Source organism: Sciurus carolinensis, chromosome 2, assembly GCF_902686445.1.
Source record: "Sciurus carolinensis chromosome 2, mSciCar1.2, whole genome shotgun sequence".
Taxonomy (NCBI): Eukaryota; Metazoa; Chordata; class Mammalia; order Rodentia; family Sciuridae; genus Sciurus; species Sciurus carolinensis.
The window spans coordinates 27,007,046-27,022,465 of NC_062214.1; the positions used below are offsets into that span (position 1 = coordinate 27,007,046).

The 15,420-nt window shown below is 42.5% G+C and overlaps 1 protein-coding gene across 1 annotated transcript in view; it reads right to left on the reverse strand.

Moving 5' to 3' along the window:
• Positions 1-4,234: 4,234 nt before the first annotated feature.
• Positions 4,235-15,420, reverse strand: part of LOC124976288 (signal-regulatory protein beta-1-like) — a 33,514-nt gene continuing 22,328 nt past the window's right edge. Inside the window, exons 3-5 of the mRNA XM_047539239.1 lie at positions 9,617-9,674; positions 4,938-5,052; positions 4,235-4,303 (exon numbers count right to left, since the gene is read on the reverse strand). Of these exons, the coding sequence (XP_047395195.1) occupies positions 4,235-4,303; positions 4,938-5,052; positions 9,617-9,674 (242 nt within the window). The remainder of the gene's footprint in view (positions 4,304-4,937; positions 5,053-9,616; positions 9,675-15,420) is intronic.

Consider the following 15,420-nt stretch of genomic DNA (forward strand, 5'->3'; position numbering starts at 1 on the left):
GCACAAGGCCCTGGGTTCGATCCCCAGCACCGCAAAAAAAAAAAAAAAAAAAAAAAAAAAGGAATTCATTCCTGATTTCCTTACCTTTTCTGTCCCTCCTCTCTGACTCTTGGTCTCCTTCTATTCCACCGACCTTTCCTGTATCTCCATTATACACAATCCTCCTCACCTTCTTTCCTGTATTTAACTCTAGCCTCCAACAGGTGAGAGAAAACATTCCAATTTTCACTTTCTGAGTCTGACTTATTTCACTTAGCATCATATTCTCCATTTCCATCCATTTACCAGCAATTACCCTAACGTCATTCTTCTTTGCACTTGAGAAGGACTCCTTTGTTTATAGAAAACACAGTTTCTTAATCCATTCATCTATTGTCAAGCTCCTGGTTTGATTCCATAACTTGGCTATTGTGCATTGTGCTGCTATAAACATTTAGGTAACCACATCTCTGTAGTACACTGATCTTGGATCTTTTGGAAAAATATCAAGGAGTGGGATAGTTGGGTCATGTGGTGGTTGCCTTCCTGATTCTTTGAGGGTTCTCCATGCTGCCTTCCAGAGTGGCTGACCTCATTTGTAGTCCCACCAAAAATATATGAGTGTACATTTCCCCACATGCTTACCAACACTTATTATTATTTGTGATCTTGGCATTTGCCCTCAGATTGGAATGAGATGAAACCTTAGTGCTATTTTGATTTCCATTTCCCTGAGTATGAGGAATGATGACGATTTTGTCATATACATATTGGCCATTTGTGTTTCTTCTTTTGAGACGTTTCTGTTCAGTTTTCTTGCCTGTTTGTTGACTGCACTATTATTATTTTAATGTTTTTGTTTGAGTTTGACTTTCTTTACATATACTGAGTACTAATCCTCTGTTGGAAGAGTGACTGAAAACGATCTTCTCCCATTTATTAAGCTCTTACTTCATTCCCCTAATCATTTCCTTTGCTGTTCCCACAATTTTAACTGATGGCATCCTGCTTATTTATTCTTGGTTTTCTCTCTTGCACTTTGGAGATTTTATTAAGGAAGTTGTCACCAGCATCGACATGATAGAGTGTTGGCCCTGTGTTTTATTCTAGTGGTTGTAATCATTTTGGACTAATTTTTGTGTCTTTGATCCATTTTGATTCAACTTTTGTGCAGGATGAGAAATATGGATCTAGTTTCATTTTCCTACATATAGCTAGCTATCCAGTTTTCCCAGCACCATTTGGTGAAGAGGTTCTCTTTTTTCCAAAGTGTATTTCAGTACCCTTGTCAAATATCAGGTAGCTGTGAGTATGTGGGTTTGTCCTGTGTCTTCTTTCCTTTTCCATGGGTCTTCATGTCTTTTCTTGTCGATGCCATGTTGTTTTGCTTAATATAGATCTCTAGTACAATTTCAGCTCAGATAGATGCCCCCTGCATCATTTTCTCTTTCAGTAATGATTTATTTCTTCTGGGATTTTATTCTTTCAAATGAATTTAAGAATTGCTTGTTAATTCTATGAAGAATGCTATTGTCATTTGGACGGTGCTTGCATTGAATCTGCATATTGCTCTTGGTAGTATGGCCTTTTGGATCATGTTAATTTTGCTGGTGCAGGAACATGGTGTTGTTCTATCTTCTACAGTTTCCTTCAATTTCCTTCTTCAGTGTTCTATTAGTTTCTTTTTAGAGCTCTTTTTACCTCCTTGGTTAGACTACTTCCCAGGACCTTTATTTTTCTGAGGTTTTTGTGAATGGGATGGTTTGCTGACTTCTTCCTTGGCTGAATCCCTGTTGGAGTATAGGAAAGCAGTTGTTTTATGGGTGTAGATCTTGTGCCTGCTCCTTTGTTGAATTGATTTATAATCACTAAAAGTCTTCTTTTGGAGTTTTTTTTTAGAGGGGGGGAGGTTCTTCTAGTTATAGGATCATATCGTGTGCAAGCAGATGACTTCCTCCTCTTTGTATACCTTAATTTCCATCTCTTGCCTGATTGCTCTGTCTAGTGTTTCACGAACTATATTGCGCAGGAGTGGTGAGCATGGACAATCTTGTGTGTACTTAATTTGAGACAAAGTGCATTTAAAATTTCTCCACTAGGTATAATGTTAGCTGTGGCTTCGTCATTCACAGCCTTTATAATGCCAAGGTAAGTTTCTTCCATCTGAAGCTCCTCCAGCGTTTTTAACATGAATGGATGCTGGATTGTACAAAACGCCTTTTTTTACACCTATTGCAATGGTCCTTTGATTCCTGTTCTTAATTCTGTCTAAGTGGTTAATATCAGTTATTGATTTGTGAATGTTGAAGAAACTAGCATCCCTGGGATGAATCCCACTTGATCATGGTGTATTACCATCTCTGTGCTTTTCACGCAGGTTGGTATAATTTCGTTAAGAATTTTTGCATTTAACTCCATCAGGATATTGGCCTGAAGTTTTCTTCCCTTGATCTACCCCATCTGCTATTGGCATCAGGGTTCCACTGGATTCATAGAATGTATTTCAATTTCATGGCTTAACTTGAGAAAGACTGCTATTAGTTCCTCTGTAAAGGTGTGGTAGAACTCACCTGAGGATTCATGCGGTCCTGAGTTTTTTTTTTGTAGGAAGGACTTTAATAGCTGTTTGCATTTCATTCCTTAGTATTGGTCTGTTTAGGTTTTTCCATATCTTTTGGTTTCAATCTGGGTAGGTCATGTGCCTAGGAATTTGTTAGTGCCTTCTAGATTTTCCAGTTTATTTGAGTCTAAATTTTCAACATAGTTTCTAATGATCCTCTGACTTTCAGAAGTGTCTCCAGTAATATATACATTTTCAACTCTAATTCGATTGAGTTCTCTCTCTTTCTTTTCGTTATTTGGCTGAGGGTTTATCAATCATATTTCATCTTTTAAAAGAAGCAGATCTTTCTTTCTTTGTTCTTTGCTTTTCATTCTGAATTTCATTAATTTTGACTCTGACCTTAGTTGTTTTCTACATTCTACTCTTTTTGGAATTAGTTTGTTCTTTATTTTCTAAGGCCTTGAGGTGCTTATGCTGATTATTTCTTTGAGATCTCTTTATTTTTCTAAGGTAGGCACTGAATGCCATGGATATTCCTTTTAGAACTGCTTTCATAGTGTCCCAGAGATTTAGATATGTTGTATGTGTGTTCTCATTTACTTGAGCTTCTTGATTTCTACTCTAATCCTCTTTGATCTATTCCATATTTTAAGAATAGGCCACAGGGATGAGAGCTCAGTGAGGACAGGAGAGGGGACAATTTTGGAAGTGAGATTGGACTGGACACAAGTGGGTCATAACAGAATCAGCTGACCTGTGTGTGGACAGGGATCCCACGTGGGGACTTCCTCTGGCAGACAGAGGAACCTGGTGAAGGTGACGTTACCCACACCCGAGGGGAGTGGTGGTGCCTCAAAGGGTGATGGTATGGAAGGGGGCGGAACTTCACCGAGGCAGAGAGACGCTTGCTCCACGTCTTCAGTTAATATGAACAAGCTCTGCATGGTTCAGACTCCTCGGGGTAAGTTTTTAGAAAGCAATAAAACACAAACACTTGGTGTTTCTAATGCTTCCAATCACTGTGCACTAAGTACACATTTTTATTATAGTTTACATTTCTTTAAACATTTAAACTGACATTTAACTGATACATTGAGTGTTTTTAATATTTTGACAGACACTGTCAAGGGGGAAGAATGATCATTATTTTTCATGATCACGATGGAGATGGCATTTCAGGGTTTCAGTTTTTCAGGGTCATTTTTACAATCTTGCTCTTCCCTGGAGATGAATGGCTACCTTTATCCAGGGCAGTACGGAGGTTAGTATGTGCCAAGGAAGAAAATCATTCAGGTTAAGAACTTTTTTTTTTTTTGTCTGCATTTGAGTCATAGGACACTTAAGTAAAGAGAAATGAGAATAATTATTTTTATTAAATAATGAGTTTCATTTGAGAGCTTCCAGAGGGCTGGGGCGGAGAGGTAGGCAGGAGAAAGAAGGCAGGTGACCCTTGACAGGAGGACATGGGGTGCTTGAAGGTCACCCCAAGGCAGTGGAGGAGAGCCATCCTGGCGTGTTCACTGGGGCTGGTTCATCACATTCTGAGGAGGCGTCATGAGCTGCTGCCCAGAGGCAGGTCCCAGGGCCCCAGCTCATCACCATGAGTGCAGACTCAGCCATGGGGCATCAAGGACTGGCCAGAGGAGCAACAGGGCTGTGGGTGTCCAGGGAGGGAGGCATTTGGAGCAGAGTCTACAGAGGCTTGTCCACAACTTCTTCTCTCAGGCTGAGCACCAAGGAGCAGGAAGAAGGTGGCAGAGACTGAGGGTCACAGGTAGCAGGGAGTGAGGAAGGATCTGTGGGAAACACATCCTCATTCAATTATCTGCTGTCCATTCATGACATGTCCCCTGAGAGCTATGAGGTCCTGCTGTGGCCATCCTGGGAGGCCTGTTGTGAATGGACCAACATCCTCAAGCTAGGGCCCTGAGCACTCCTGTGTCCTGAAATCCCTCCCCTTTCCCTTCAGCTTGGCCACACTGAGGGTCAGAAGGGGAGCAATCCTGAGAAGAATCCACCTAGAATTTCTCAACATTGCTTGATATAGTGGAATCTTCTGAATTATGGAGGCCTAGGAATGGACCCATCCACAGGTAGCCTCCAAGGGACACATACAATCTCCTGACCCCCATGGTAGCCCCTGGGTCTCTCACCTCTGGAGCCTCTAGGACTCATTTTACACCCCTTGCCAACCTTTCACCTAGTCATCTTATGCACACCCCACACACTTCCTGGGAGCTGGGGATCCCACAGAGTTCCATGAGAACCTGAGGGTGCTGAGGGATGTGTGCCTGTTCTCTAGACCCCACTGACTCTGCTGCTGTGACTGGTAAAATCCCACTGGTATTGTCCCTCTGCAGCAGCCTGCTGCCCACCCTCCCTCCTCAGGACTTACAGTCAGGACTTCTGCTTCCTGTGGATGAAGATGGCAGAGACACCGACTGCCAGTAGGAACTTGGGGCCCAGGAACAGGGCTACGAGATATGAAGCAAGTGTGGACTTCACTGTTCCTGAAAAGCAAGGAACAGGAGGAGCCATTAGAAGGCTTCCTGGGACACACACTCTGACTTGGCTGCCCTGGTCAAGCCTGAGGTAGAAGCCCAGGTCAACAGATTCCTTATTCCCACTCACCCAGCCTCAGGCCCCATGGTGTCCTCACTGGGGAAGTTGAAAATGTGTGTCCATGAACATTGCCCTTCCAGTCATGCTGGGTCCCTACTTGATCCTCACCATTCCATGTAGAGACATTATAATCATATCCTGCTAAGGAAACTGAGGCCTGAGGACTTTAGGGGGGTTCACAGCTTAGTGGAATCCTAATATGCTCCTCCCTGAAGTCCTATATGGAGATTCCTAAGACCATGGATTTGGATCCAAGACAATGATCCAGTGTCTTGTGGTCATATGTACAATTTTTGGTGTGGCAAGTATATGGGTGAGGGCTGTTCCATGGTGGGCAAGGCTGTCTGCTCAGTGCCATGAGTGAGCTGAATGACCCTATGTCTCAGGACCCTGGGAGCCTGCTAAGGAGGTGCAGGCTAAACTGACAAAACTGCTGACCAGATACACACTGGTGAGTCAAGAAAAAGTTCTTCTACTTGGGAGGGGAATCAACCTCCATCCAGAAGACCACCACTCCAGTGCTAGGTCACCTGAAATCTCTCTGTTGGACACACAAAGCCAGATCCTGGGCAGCAGAACTTGGGAGTCTTTTGATTTTACCAAGAGCCATGTTTGCAGTTGCTCGCAGTTTCACCAAAAGTGAACTGGCTTAACCTCAGGAAGGGAATCTTGGCATCTGATGTCTGAACACATATTGGGAAAGGGTACTTATTAGCGGTGGCATTTCAGGGCTGTTTCCTGGACATCAGTCCTCTGGGGAGAGATAATGACAAGCTAAATGTGAGTCATGGAAAGGTAAAGGGAAGGGTGAGAGCCAAGGGACTTTTTGGTACTATTGTAGTTTTTTTGTCTCCTGGAGCCAGAGGGCAGCAACAGCAGAGGACTGTTTCCTGGAGGTAATTCCAAGAGTAGGAGAGCTGCAGGAGAGATTGAATTCTCAAGTTCAAGGACTTTCTGTGTTTGGATAGGGTCCTGAAGGGGGAGTTGCAAAACCTGAGATGAGGCCTAGGGACCTATGGATCAAGGTACTCAAAGACCTTCAGAGCATGCTGGGTGGCTGCTCATGGTCACAGTAGAATGTCCTCAGATTAACTCTGCTCCAGGAATATCCGGTGCCATCCTCCTTCTCCATCCCAACAAAAATGCTTCTCCTGCATCATGTAATCCTCACTGCAACCAGGAGGAAAGTAATACTGTGGTCCCACATTACAAAGGGGATCTGGGCTGCACCAGTGTTCTCCTGGGCTGGCCATCTGAATTACGTTTTCCTGCTGGTGTCCAGGCAAGTCGAAGGACACTGGCAGAGTCTCAGATCAATAATTTCAACCTATCTCACTGAAGTAATGTAACAAGGATCAAAATGAACCCTAAGCAAGTAGAAAATAGGAAATAATAAAAAGAGGAAAGAGTAGAAATACAATAAAATGGAATACAGAGAAGTAATAGAGAAGATCATTGAAACACAGGGATTGTCCCTTTTAAAGATCAATAAAATTGAAAAATCTCATGAAAACTAATTGGAGAGAGAGAGAGAGAGAGTGAGCAAGAGAGCGAGAGAGAGAAAACACAGTACTATATTTGCTACACATCCTTCAGACTTTAACCATATAATAAGGACTTATATGGAGCAAATCTGCAGGTATAATTAAAAATGAAACCTCGCATACAATGGAACAAAAATGCCTCATGGTTCACAACCTACCCTGATACACTCAAAATGAAATATAGACTTTGATGGCCCCAAAATGCTAAGGAAGTTCATCATATTAAATCTTGGGGAAATGCTTACTGATACCCAGAAGGTTTCCTAAGGAGGTTGTACCATACACTTACAGATGAACTCCAACCAATTTTGTTGCAGAGAAAACTGCTATAGAAGGTACTTTGAAAAATTTGAATATATACTGCAATCATTTTTAATAATTAGACACAATTTTCATTAATTTTATTAACTGGGATAATGCTGTTGGATTTATAGATGAATATCCTTCATCATTTGACCATTCCAGCAGTGGAATCCACTTGCAGTGGTGTGCTTACTTGGCTAAGTGATTAGCAGATGGGATTTGGCAGCCTCCATATGTCTCCTACTATGAGGGAAATTGTCATTCTCTTCCTCTAGTTACTATTCCTGCCATAAGGGGCAGGGACAAATCAGGGGCCCAGTGTTGACCCCGCACATGCTGCCCATGATTGGACATGCTGGAAGGAATCTGGACATTGAAGAAATCTTCCAGCATCCAGACCCACTCCTGTGGTTACACAGGGAGATAACTCACATTGGGTCACAGAATGGGGATCTCCAGACAACTGTGGATCCTTGAGAAAGTGTACATTTTCTTTCAGTAGCAAAAATTTGCTTTCTAGCCAGGTGGCAGACTTGTTCCCATGGACCTTAGATTTGCCTTGAGTAGTGTAGCCAGTCTCCAGGTGTCAGGGCAGGAAGTCATCAGCTCTCTAGGGCTGTCCTAGTTTCCCTTGCTCTAAACTATTAACTCACAGGGTGGTTGAAGCAAACATGGAGAATATCCACCAGCAAAAGTTTACATGGTTTGAAGATGGTATTAAGGTCATCACTACTTGTTGGTCTGTTATCCCAAATCATGGGGCGAATGAGACTCCTGTGAAGACCACACCAGGTCACCTAGGGTCCTGGTCCAAACAGTCTCCACATCCTCAGGGATTCCATTCCAGATTTTACCTAGCAGGAGCCAGAGCCTACTGGGTGAGGAGACAGAAGTGTATGGAAAATTCCAATATATAATAATGGAGACTGGACAGGGGTTGACAGGGTAAGCAGGAGGGAGAGGTCCTTAGGAAGGAGAACAGAGTGACTATCAGGTGCAGAGACAAGTGGCAGGACAGTAGGATGGGGGGCGGTCCTCTCCCTCCCTTTCTTCTTTAATAGCTGTTTATGTCAGAAGATCCTTGGAGAAAAGGACCAAGTTCTTCATAGTGGAGACTCTGGGATTGAGGACAGGGGATTGCAACTGACTTGCAGGTTCTAATCTATATATAGACTTGTAAATTATTCTACAATGAACAAGAATAGTCATCATAACTGATGAATATACAAGAGGCACAGACCCATGCTGCTGAGCAGGCCCTGAGGGGGCGGGATCATGAGGACGTTGGGCAGGGGATGGTCTTCAGATGGGTCCTTTGGAGACTCCAGATCGCTCAACAACACCCAGCACCTTCTACAGCAGTCACTGGGTGGCAAATACCTTGAATGTTGGTCTTAGCAAATATGAACCTCACTGCCTGACCTGCATCCAACACTCAGAGGGCACACCATGGAGGGTGTCACTGAAGAAGTGGAGTCACCCAGACCCCAAGTCACCCAGACCCCAGCAGCTGGAAGTCCCTACAGGGGTTAGGGACTCTGATCAGTGGCCACATGTCAAGAGCTGCTAAGTGTCCTTGTTGAATATGGAAAATAAAAATTACCCAAAATAGTGTTGCCTGAGGAAAAAGTGAAAAAGAAAGCCCTACATTGATAGCTTTCATCTCTTTCAAGATAAATCCTCTCCAGGTGCTGCCTACCACACCCACGCCAAGAACCAAAGTCCCAAGCGTCCAAACTGACATGCTCACAAAATCATCTCACAGAACCCAGAAAAGCCCAATCTCCTACTTTGGTCAGTGGCTCATTTTATATCAGGAAAGTCAGTCCACCAGGACTCATTTTGCACAAGGAAAATGGGTCCCTGGGAGGTGCACACCCCATCCCTGCCCACCCTGATCCCCTGCATGAAACTTTCTTCCTGAATAAGATATGATTTGATTTGTGAAGTTTGTGTCTGGCCTGGTCTTTTTGTGCTAACGGTCCTGACAGTGACCTGAGCATTTGGAACCTCTCAGCTCTTGAATCCCCACCTGCCCCATGAGGGGGTCCTAGTGAGAGCCCCTTGTGGGATAAGGCTCAGAGAGGGGCATGGCCGGCCAAGGGCACAGGCTGGGGGGGAGGGGAGGAGAGCAGGTCCTCTCATCCGCACAGGACCATTAATGTTACCCCTGCTCCTTCTCTGCTGAGCCTCAGTGTCCCCTTCTGTAAGGTGATTGAGATCACCACCCTGCAGGATTAGGGGGAAGGCAAGGCACAGCATTGGCATGCAGTAGGAGCCTAAGAAGTGACTCCAGTGCCTGCTATGCTCACTCCTTCTGAAACCACACATTCGTTCTTTAGTAGCCAGAAGGAGCAACAAATGCAGTGGGGACCCCAGGAACAGCCTCTGTCCTGCTCCTTCAGCTGCCAGGAGATCCCCAGTGAGAGGAAGAGCAGAAACCCCCGGTGATGAGGCTCCACCTGTTTCCTGCCCCAGTCAGGTACTGAGAGTCTCACCCAGGGCCTGAGGCAGCTGGGCAGGCGTCCCCCACTGAGCTGCACCCCGGCCCTCCCTCTCTTCTTAGCAATCCCCACTGCAAGCAAGGTGGCCAAGAGCTTCTCACACCATGAACAGCATCACAGGGGTCTCCTCCAGAGCAGCTGTTTCCAGGAAGTGGGACTCTGTGAAGGGACAAGGGACAGACTACTCAGTGACATTTGGTTCCTCAAGACAAGGGAGGACCCTGTGCTGAAGAGCCATGCCTCAAGTCTCCAGCTTCTATTCAGAGGCAGACTCGCATCAGATGGGGTTCTGGGGCTGATGCTGGATCTGAGCGGGCTCTGTTGGGTCAGCCCTGCCATGGACACCAGAGAGCTGAGCCCAGCATAGGCTATTCTACAGCATCCACACCTGAATAGGGCTCCCTTGCTCTCCTCCATTGCCAGAGGAAATAACACCAATTTTCCCTCTGTGTCTTCAGGACACCTAGCTCAGGGATTGTCAGCCCTGGTTGTGTGTTAGAATCTTCTGGAGGACTGAAAAACTTCAGATGCCCAGACCCATGTCAAAATATTTAAAGCAGCCATTTGCCTGCCTCTCGCCTATCCATCGCCTCCCTTACACCTATCCATCACCCAACGCACGAGGTTCACCTCCTGATCCTCAGACAACAGTCAGCAAACTGATCGCTGACTGCCAGTGGAGCACCAGCTGCCTGCTGTTGCCTGGAAGTTCACTGTTATAAGTACCTGCAGGTTTGATTACACGTGGCTGCAGCCATTTTGAGAAAACAGCCAGGCCCCGTAGGACCCCTGGCCAGACTGACTGAGCCCCGTCTGCAGGATCCCTCAGCCTGACCAATCACTCCCTGCCTCTGGGGCCCTCACATCAACTGACTGCTCCCTGCCGCCAGGACCCCCAGACCAACTGACTGCGCCCTATCACGGGGACCCCAGACCGACTGATTGCACCCGGCCTCCAGGATCCCACAACCACACCAAACACATCGGAACTCCAAGGCCCTGCCTGACCAACCACACCCCGCCTCCTGGACCTCCAGCTGACCACGTCCACACCCTGAGCTGCAGTTCCCCATTTGACAACACTTTTCGAAGCCAGAGCGGTCATCTTGGATAATCCTGGAAGCCGTAGCTCCCATCTTTAGGTGGGGCAAATCCCATCCTGAGACACCTGCTGGAGGCTTGAAGCTCATTGTCAGGTACCTCTCATGCATCAGGCTACTGAACACTGGGAGGTTTCATTATTTTATTACTGTTATACTGCACATTTTCTTTTTTCTCCTTATTGAAAAAATTTGTTTTCATTTCTTTACTTTTCATGCTCTCTTTTCCTTTTGTTTACCTGTTCCCTCAGAGTCTCTTTCTCCCTTTTTTGCATGCTAACATTCAATTTCTCTTGATTACACTCTCACCCTTTCTATTATCTAGAACTTCTGTATATTCTTTTCTTATTCCATTAACAGCCACATTCTACATCCCTCTGCATCCTCTTTGTCCTCCATTAGAAACAGCAGACCTTATTGCAAATCTGTTAATTATACTGAAGATAATATTTGAACTCATTCTGTTTATTATAACAATTTTGTTATTGTCCTCATAGGGGCTATTTGGTCTAGGATTGCATAGTGTCTGAATTGGGCACTGTTAATATTGATCTCCCCTTAAAGAAAGGGTTTTGGAAACCTATTGGGCCACTATAAGCCTATAGGGGGAAATCTGCAATACCCCAGATCTGCACTGCTAGAGGGGAAGATACATGCACAACATGAAAAAACAAGGGAAGAAAATGATCCAAACAAATCTAGATTCTATATTAATAGAATCCAATGACAGTATGGTAGAAGAAATGTCAGAAAAGGACTTCAGATTATACATGATTAAGATGATTCGTGAAGCAAAGGATGAGATAAGAGAGCAAATGCAGGCAATGAATGATAATACCAATAAGCTGAAAGAGCAAGTGCAGGAAGCAAAAGATCATTTCAACAAAGAGATAGAGATTATCAAAACAAAAACAAAAACAAAAACAACAACAACAACAACAACAACAAAAACAGAAATCCTTGAAATGAAGGAAACAATAAACCAAATAAAAAACTCAATGGAAACCATCACCAAAAGACTAGACCACTTGGAAGACAGAACCTCAGACAATGAAGACAAAATATTTAATCTTGAAAATAAAGTGGCCCAAACAGAGAAGATGGTAAGAAATCATGAACAGAATCTCCAAGAACTATGGGACATCATGAAAAGACCAAATTTAAGAATTATTAGGATTGAGGAAGGCACAGAGATACAAACCAAAGGAATGAACAACCTATTCAATGAAATAATATCAGAAAATTTCCCAAACCTGAAGAATGAAATGGAAAATCAAATACAAGAGGCTTACTGAACACCAAATGCACAGAAACACAACAGATCCACACCAAGGCACATTATAATGAATATGACTAACATACAAAATAAAGATAAGATTTGAAGGCCGTGAGAGAAAAGCATCAGATTACATATGGGGGGAAACCAATACGGATAGTAGGCAACTTCTCAACCCAGACTCTAAAAGCTAGAAGGGCCTGGACCAACATATTTCAAGCTCTGAAAGAACATGATTGCCAACCAAGAATCCTATACCCAGCAAAACTAACCTTCAGATTGGAAGATGAAATAAAATCCTTCCATGATAAACAAAAGTTAAAAGAATTTACAAATAGAAAGCCTGTACTACAGAATGTTCTCAACAAAATATTCCATGAGGAGGAAATGAAAAACAACAATGGAGGTCAGCAAAGGGAGGAACTACCTTAGAGAAAAACCACTCAAAGGAGAAACAAAGCCAACTTAAAAACCAAAGATAAACCAAATACTGGGAATACAAATCATATCTCAATAACCCTGAATGTTAATGGCCTAAACTCATCAATCAAAAGACACAGACTGGCAGAATGGATTAAAAAGAAAGACCCAACAATGTGCTGCCTGCAAGAGACTCATCTCATAGAAAAAGACATCCACAGACAAATGGTGAAAGGATGGGAAAAAACCTACCACGCACATGAACCAGTAAAAAAGTGAGGGTTTCCATCCTTATACCAGATAAAGAGGACTTAAAGCCAAAGTTTGTCAGAAGTGATAAAGAAGGACATTTCATACGACTTAAGGGAACCATAAATCAGAAAGACATAACTAGTAAATATTTATGCCCCAAACAATGGTGCATCCCTGTACATCAAACAAATCCTTCTCAATTTCAAGAATCACATGGACCACAACACAATAATTCTGGGTGACTTTAATGCACCACTGTCACCACTAGATAGATCTTCCAAACAAAAACCAACAAAAGAAACCATAGAATTCAATAACACAATCAATAACCTAGACTTAATAGACATATATAGAATATTCCATCCATCAACGAGCGGATTCACTTTCTTCTTAGCAGCACATGGAACCTTCTCAAATATAGTCCATATGTTATGCCACAAAGCAACCCTTAGGAAATGCAAAAAAATAGAGATACTGCCTTATGTTCTATCAGATCATAATGGACTGAGAGTAGAAATCAATGAAAAAATAAAAAACAGAAATTACTCCAACACCTGGAGACTAAATAATATGCTATTGAATGAAACATGGATAACAGAAAACATCAGGGAGGAGATAAAAAAATTCTTAGAGGTCAATGAGAACGATGATACTATATATCAAAATCTCTGGGGCACTCTGAAAGTGGTACTAAGATGAAAATTCATTGCATGGAGTGCATTCCAGAAAAGAATGAAAAGTCAACAACTAAATGACCTAACATTACAGCTCAAAGCCCTAGAAAAAGAAGAACAGAATAACAACAAAAGTAGTGGAAGACAGGAAATAAGTAAAATCAGAGCTGAAATCAATGAAATGGAAACAAAAGAAACTATTCAAAAAATTGACAAAACAAAAAGTTGGTTCTTTGAGAAAGTACACAAAATAGACAAACCCTTAGCCACACTAACAAAGAGAAGGAGAGAGAAGACTCAAATTACTAAAATTCATGATGAAAAAGGAAGTACCATGACAGACACCACTGAGATACATAACAAAATGAGAAGTTACTTTGAAAATCTGTATTCCAACAAAATAGAAACTACCGAAGACACTGACAAATTTCTAGAGACATATGCTCCTCCCAAACTGAACCAGGAGGACATACACAATTTAAACAGATCAATATCAAGCAATGAAATAGAAGAAGCCACTAAAAACCTATCATCCAAGAAAAGCCCAGGACCAGACGGATTCTCAGCTGAGTTCTACAAGACCTTCAAAGAAGAACTCATTCCAATACTTCTCAAAGTATTCCAGGTAATAGAAAAAGAGGGTATCCTACCAAACTCATTCTATGAAGCTAATATCACCCTCATACCCAAACCAGGAAAAGACACAACAAGGAAAGAAAATTTTAGACCAATATCCTTGATGAATATAGATGCAAAGATCCTTAACAAAATATTGGCAAACCTTATCCAAAAACACATTAAGAAAATTGTGCACCATGATCAAGTGGGGTTCGCCCCTGGAATGCAAGGATGGTTCAACATTCGTAAATCAATAAACGTAATCCATCATGTCAATAGACATAAGGAGAAGAATCATATGGTTATTTCCATTGATGCAGAAAAAGTGTTCGACAAAATACAACACCCCTTCATGCTCAAAACACTAGAAAAAATAGGGATAGTATGAACATATCTGAACATTGTAAAGGTTACTTATGCTAAGCCCATGGCCAACATCATTCTGAATGGAGAAAAACTGAAACCATTCCCTTTAAAAACAGGAACAAGACAGGGATGTCCTCTTTCACCACTTCTATTCAACATTGTCCTCGAAACTCTAACCAGAGCAATTAGGCAGACCGGAGAAATTAAAGGGATACAAATAGGAAAAGAGGAACTTAAGCTGTCACTATTTGCTGATGACATGATTCTATATTTAGAGGATCCAAAAACCTCCTCCAGAAAACTTCTAGACCTCATCAATGAATTCAGCAAAATAGCAGGCTATAAAATCAACACGCATGAATCTAAAGCATTTTTATACACAAGTGACAAAACATCTGCAAGGGAAATGAGGAAAACAACTCCATTTGCAATAGCCTTAAAAAAAAAAAAAACTGGGAATCAATCTAACCAAAGAGGTAAAAGATCTCTACAATCAAAACTACAAAACATTGAAGAAAGAAATTGAGGAAGACCTTAGAAGATGGAAAGATCTCCCATGTTCTTGAATAGGCAGAATTAATATTGTCAAAATGGCCATACTACCAAAAGTACTATACAGATTCGATGCAATTCCAATTAAAATCCCAATGATGTACCTTACAGAAATAGAGCAAGCAATTATGAAATTCATCTGGAAGAATAAGAAACCCAGAATAGCTAAAGCAATCCTTAGCAGGAAGAATGAAACAGGGGGTATTGCAATATCAGAACTTCAACTATACTACAAAGCAATAGTAACAAAAACGGTATAGTATTGGCACCAAAATAGACAGGTAGATCAATGGTACAGAATAGAGGACACGGACACAAACTCAAATAAATACAATTTTCTCATACTAGACAAAAGTGCCAAAAATATGCAATGGAGAAAAGATAGCCTCTTCAACAAATGGTACTGGGAAAACTGGAAATCCACATGCAGCAGAATGAAACTAAACCCCTATCTCTCACCCTGCACAAAACTCAACTCACAATGGATCAAGGACCTTGAAATCAGACCAGAGACCCTGCATCTTATAGAAGAAAAAGTCGGTCCAAATCTACTTGTTGGCTTAGGATCAGACTTCCTTAACAGGACTCACATAGCACAAAAAATAAAAGCAAAAATCAGTAACTGGGATAGATTCAAACTAAAAAGC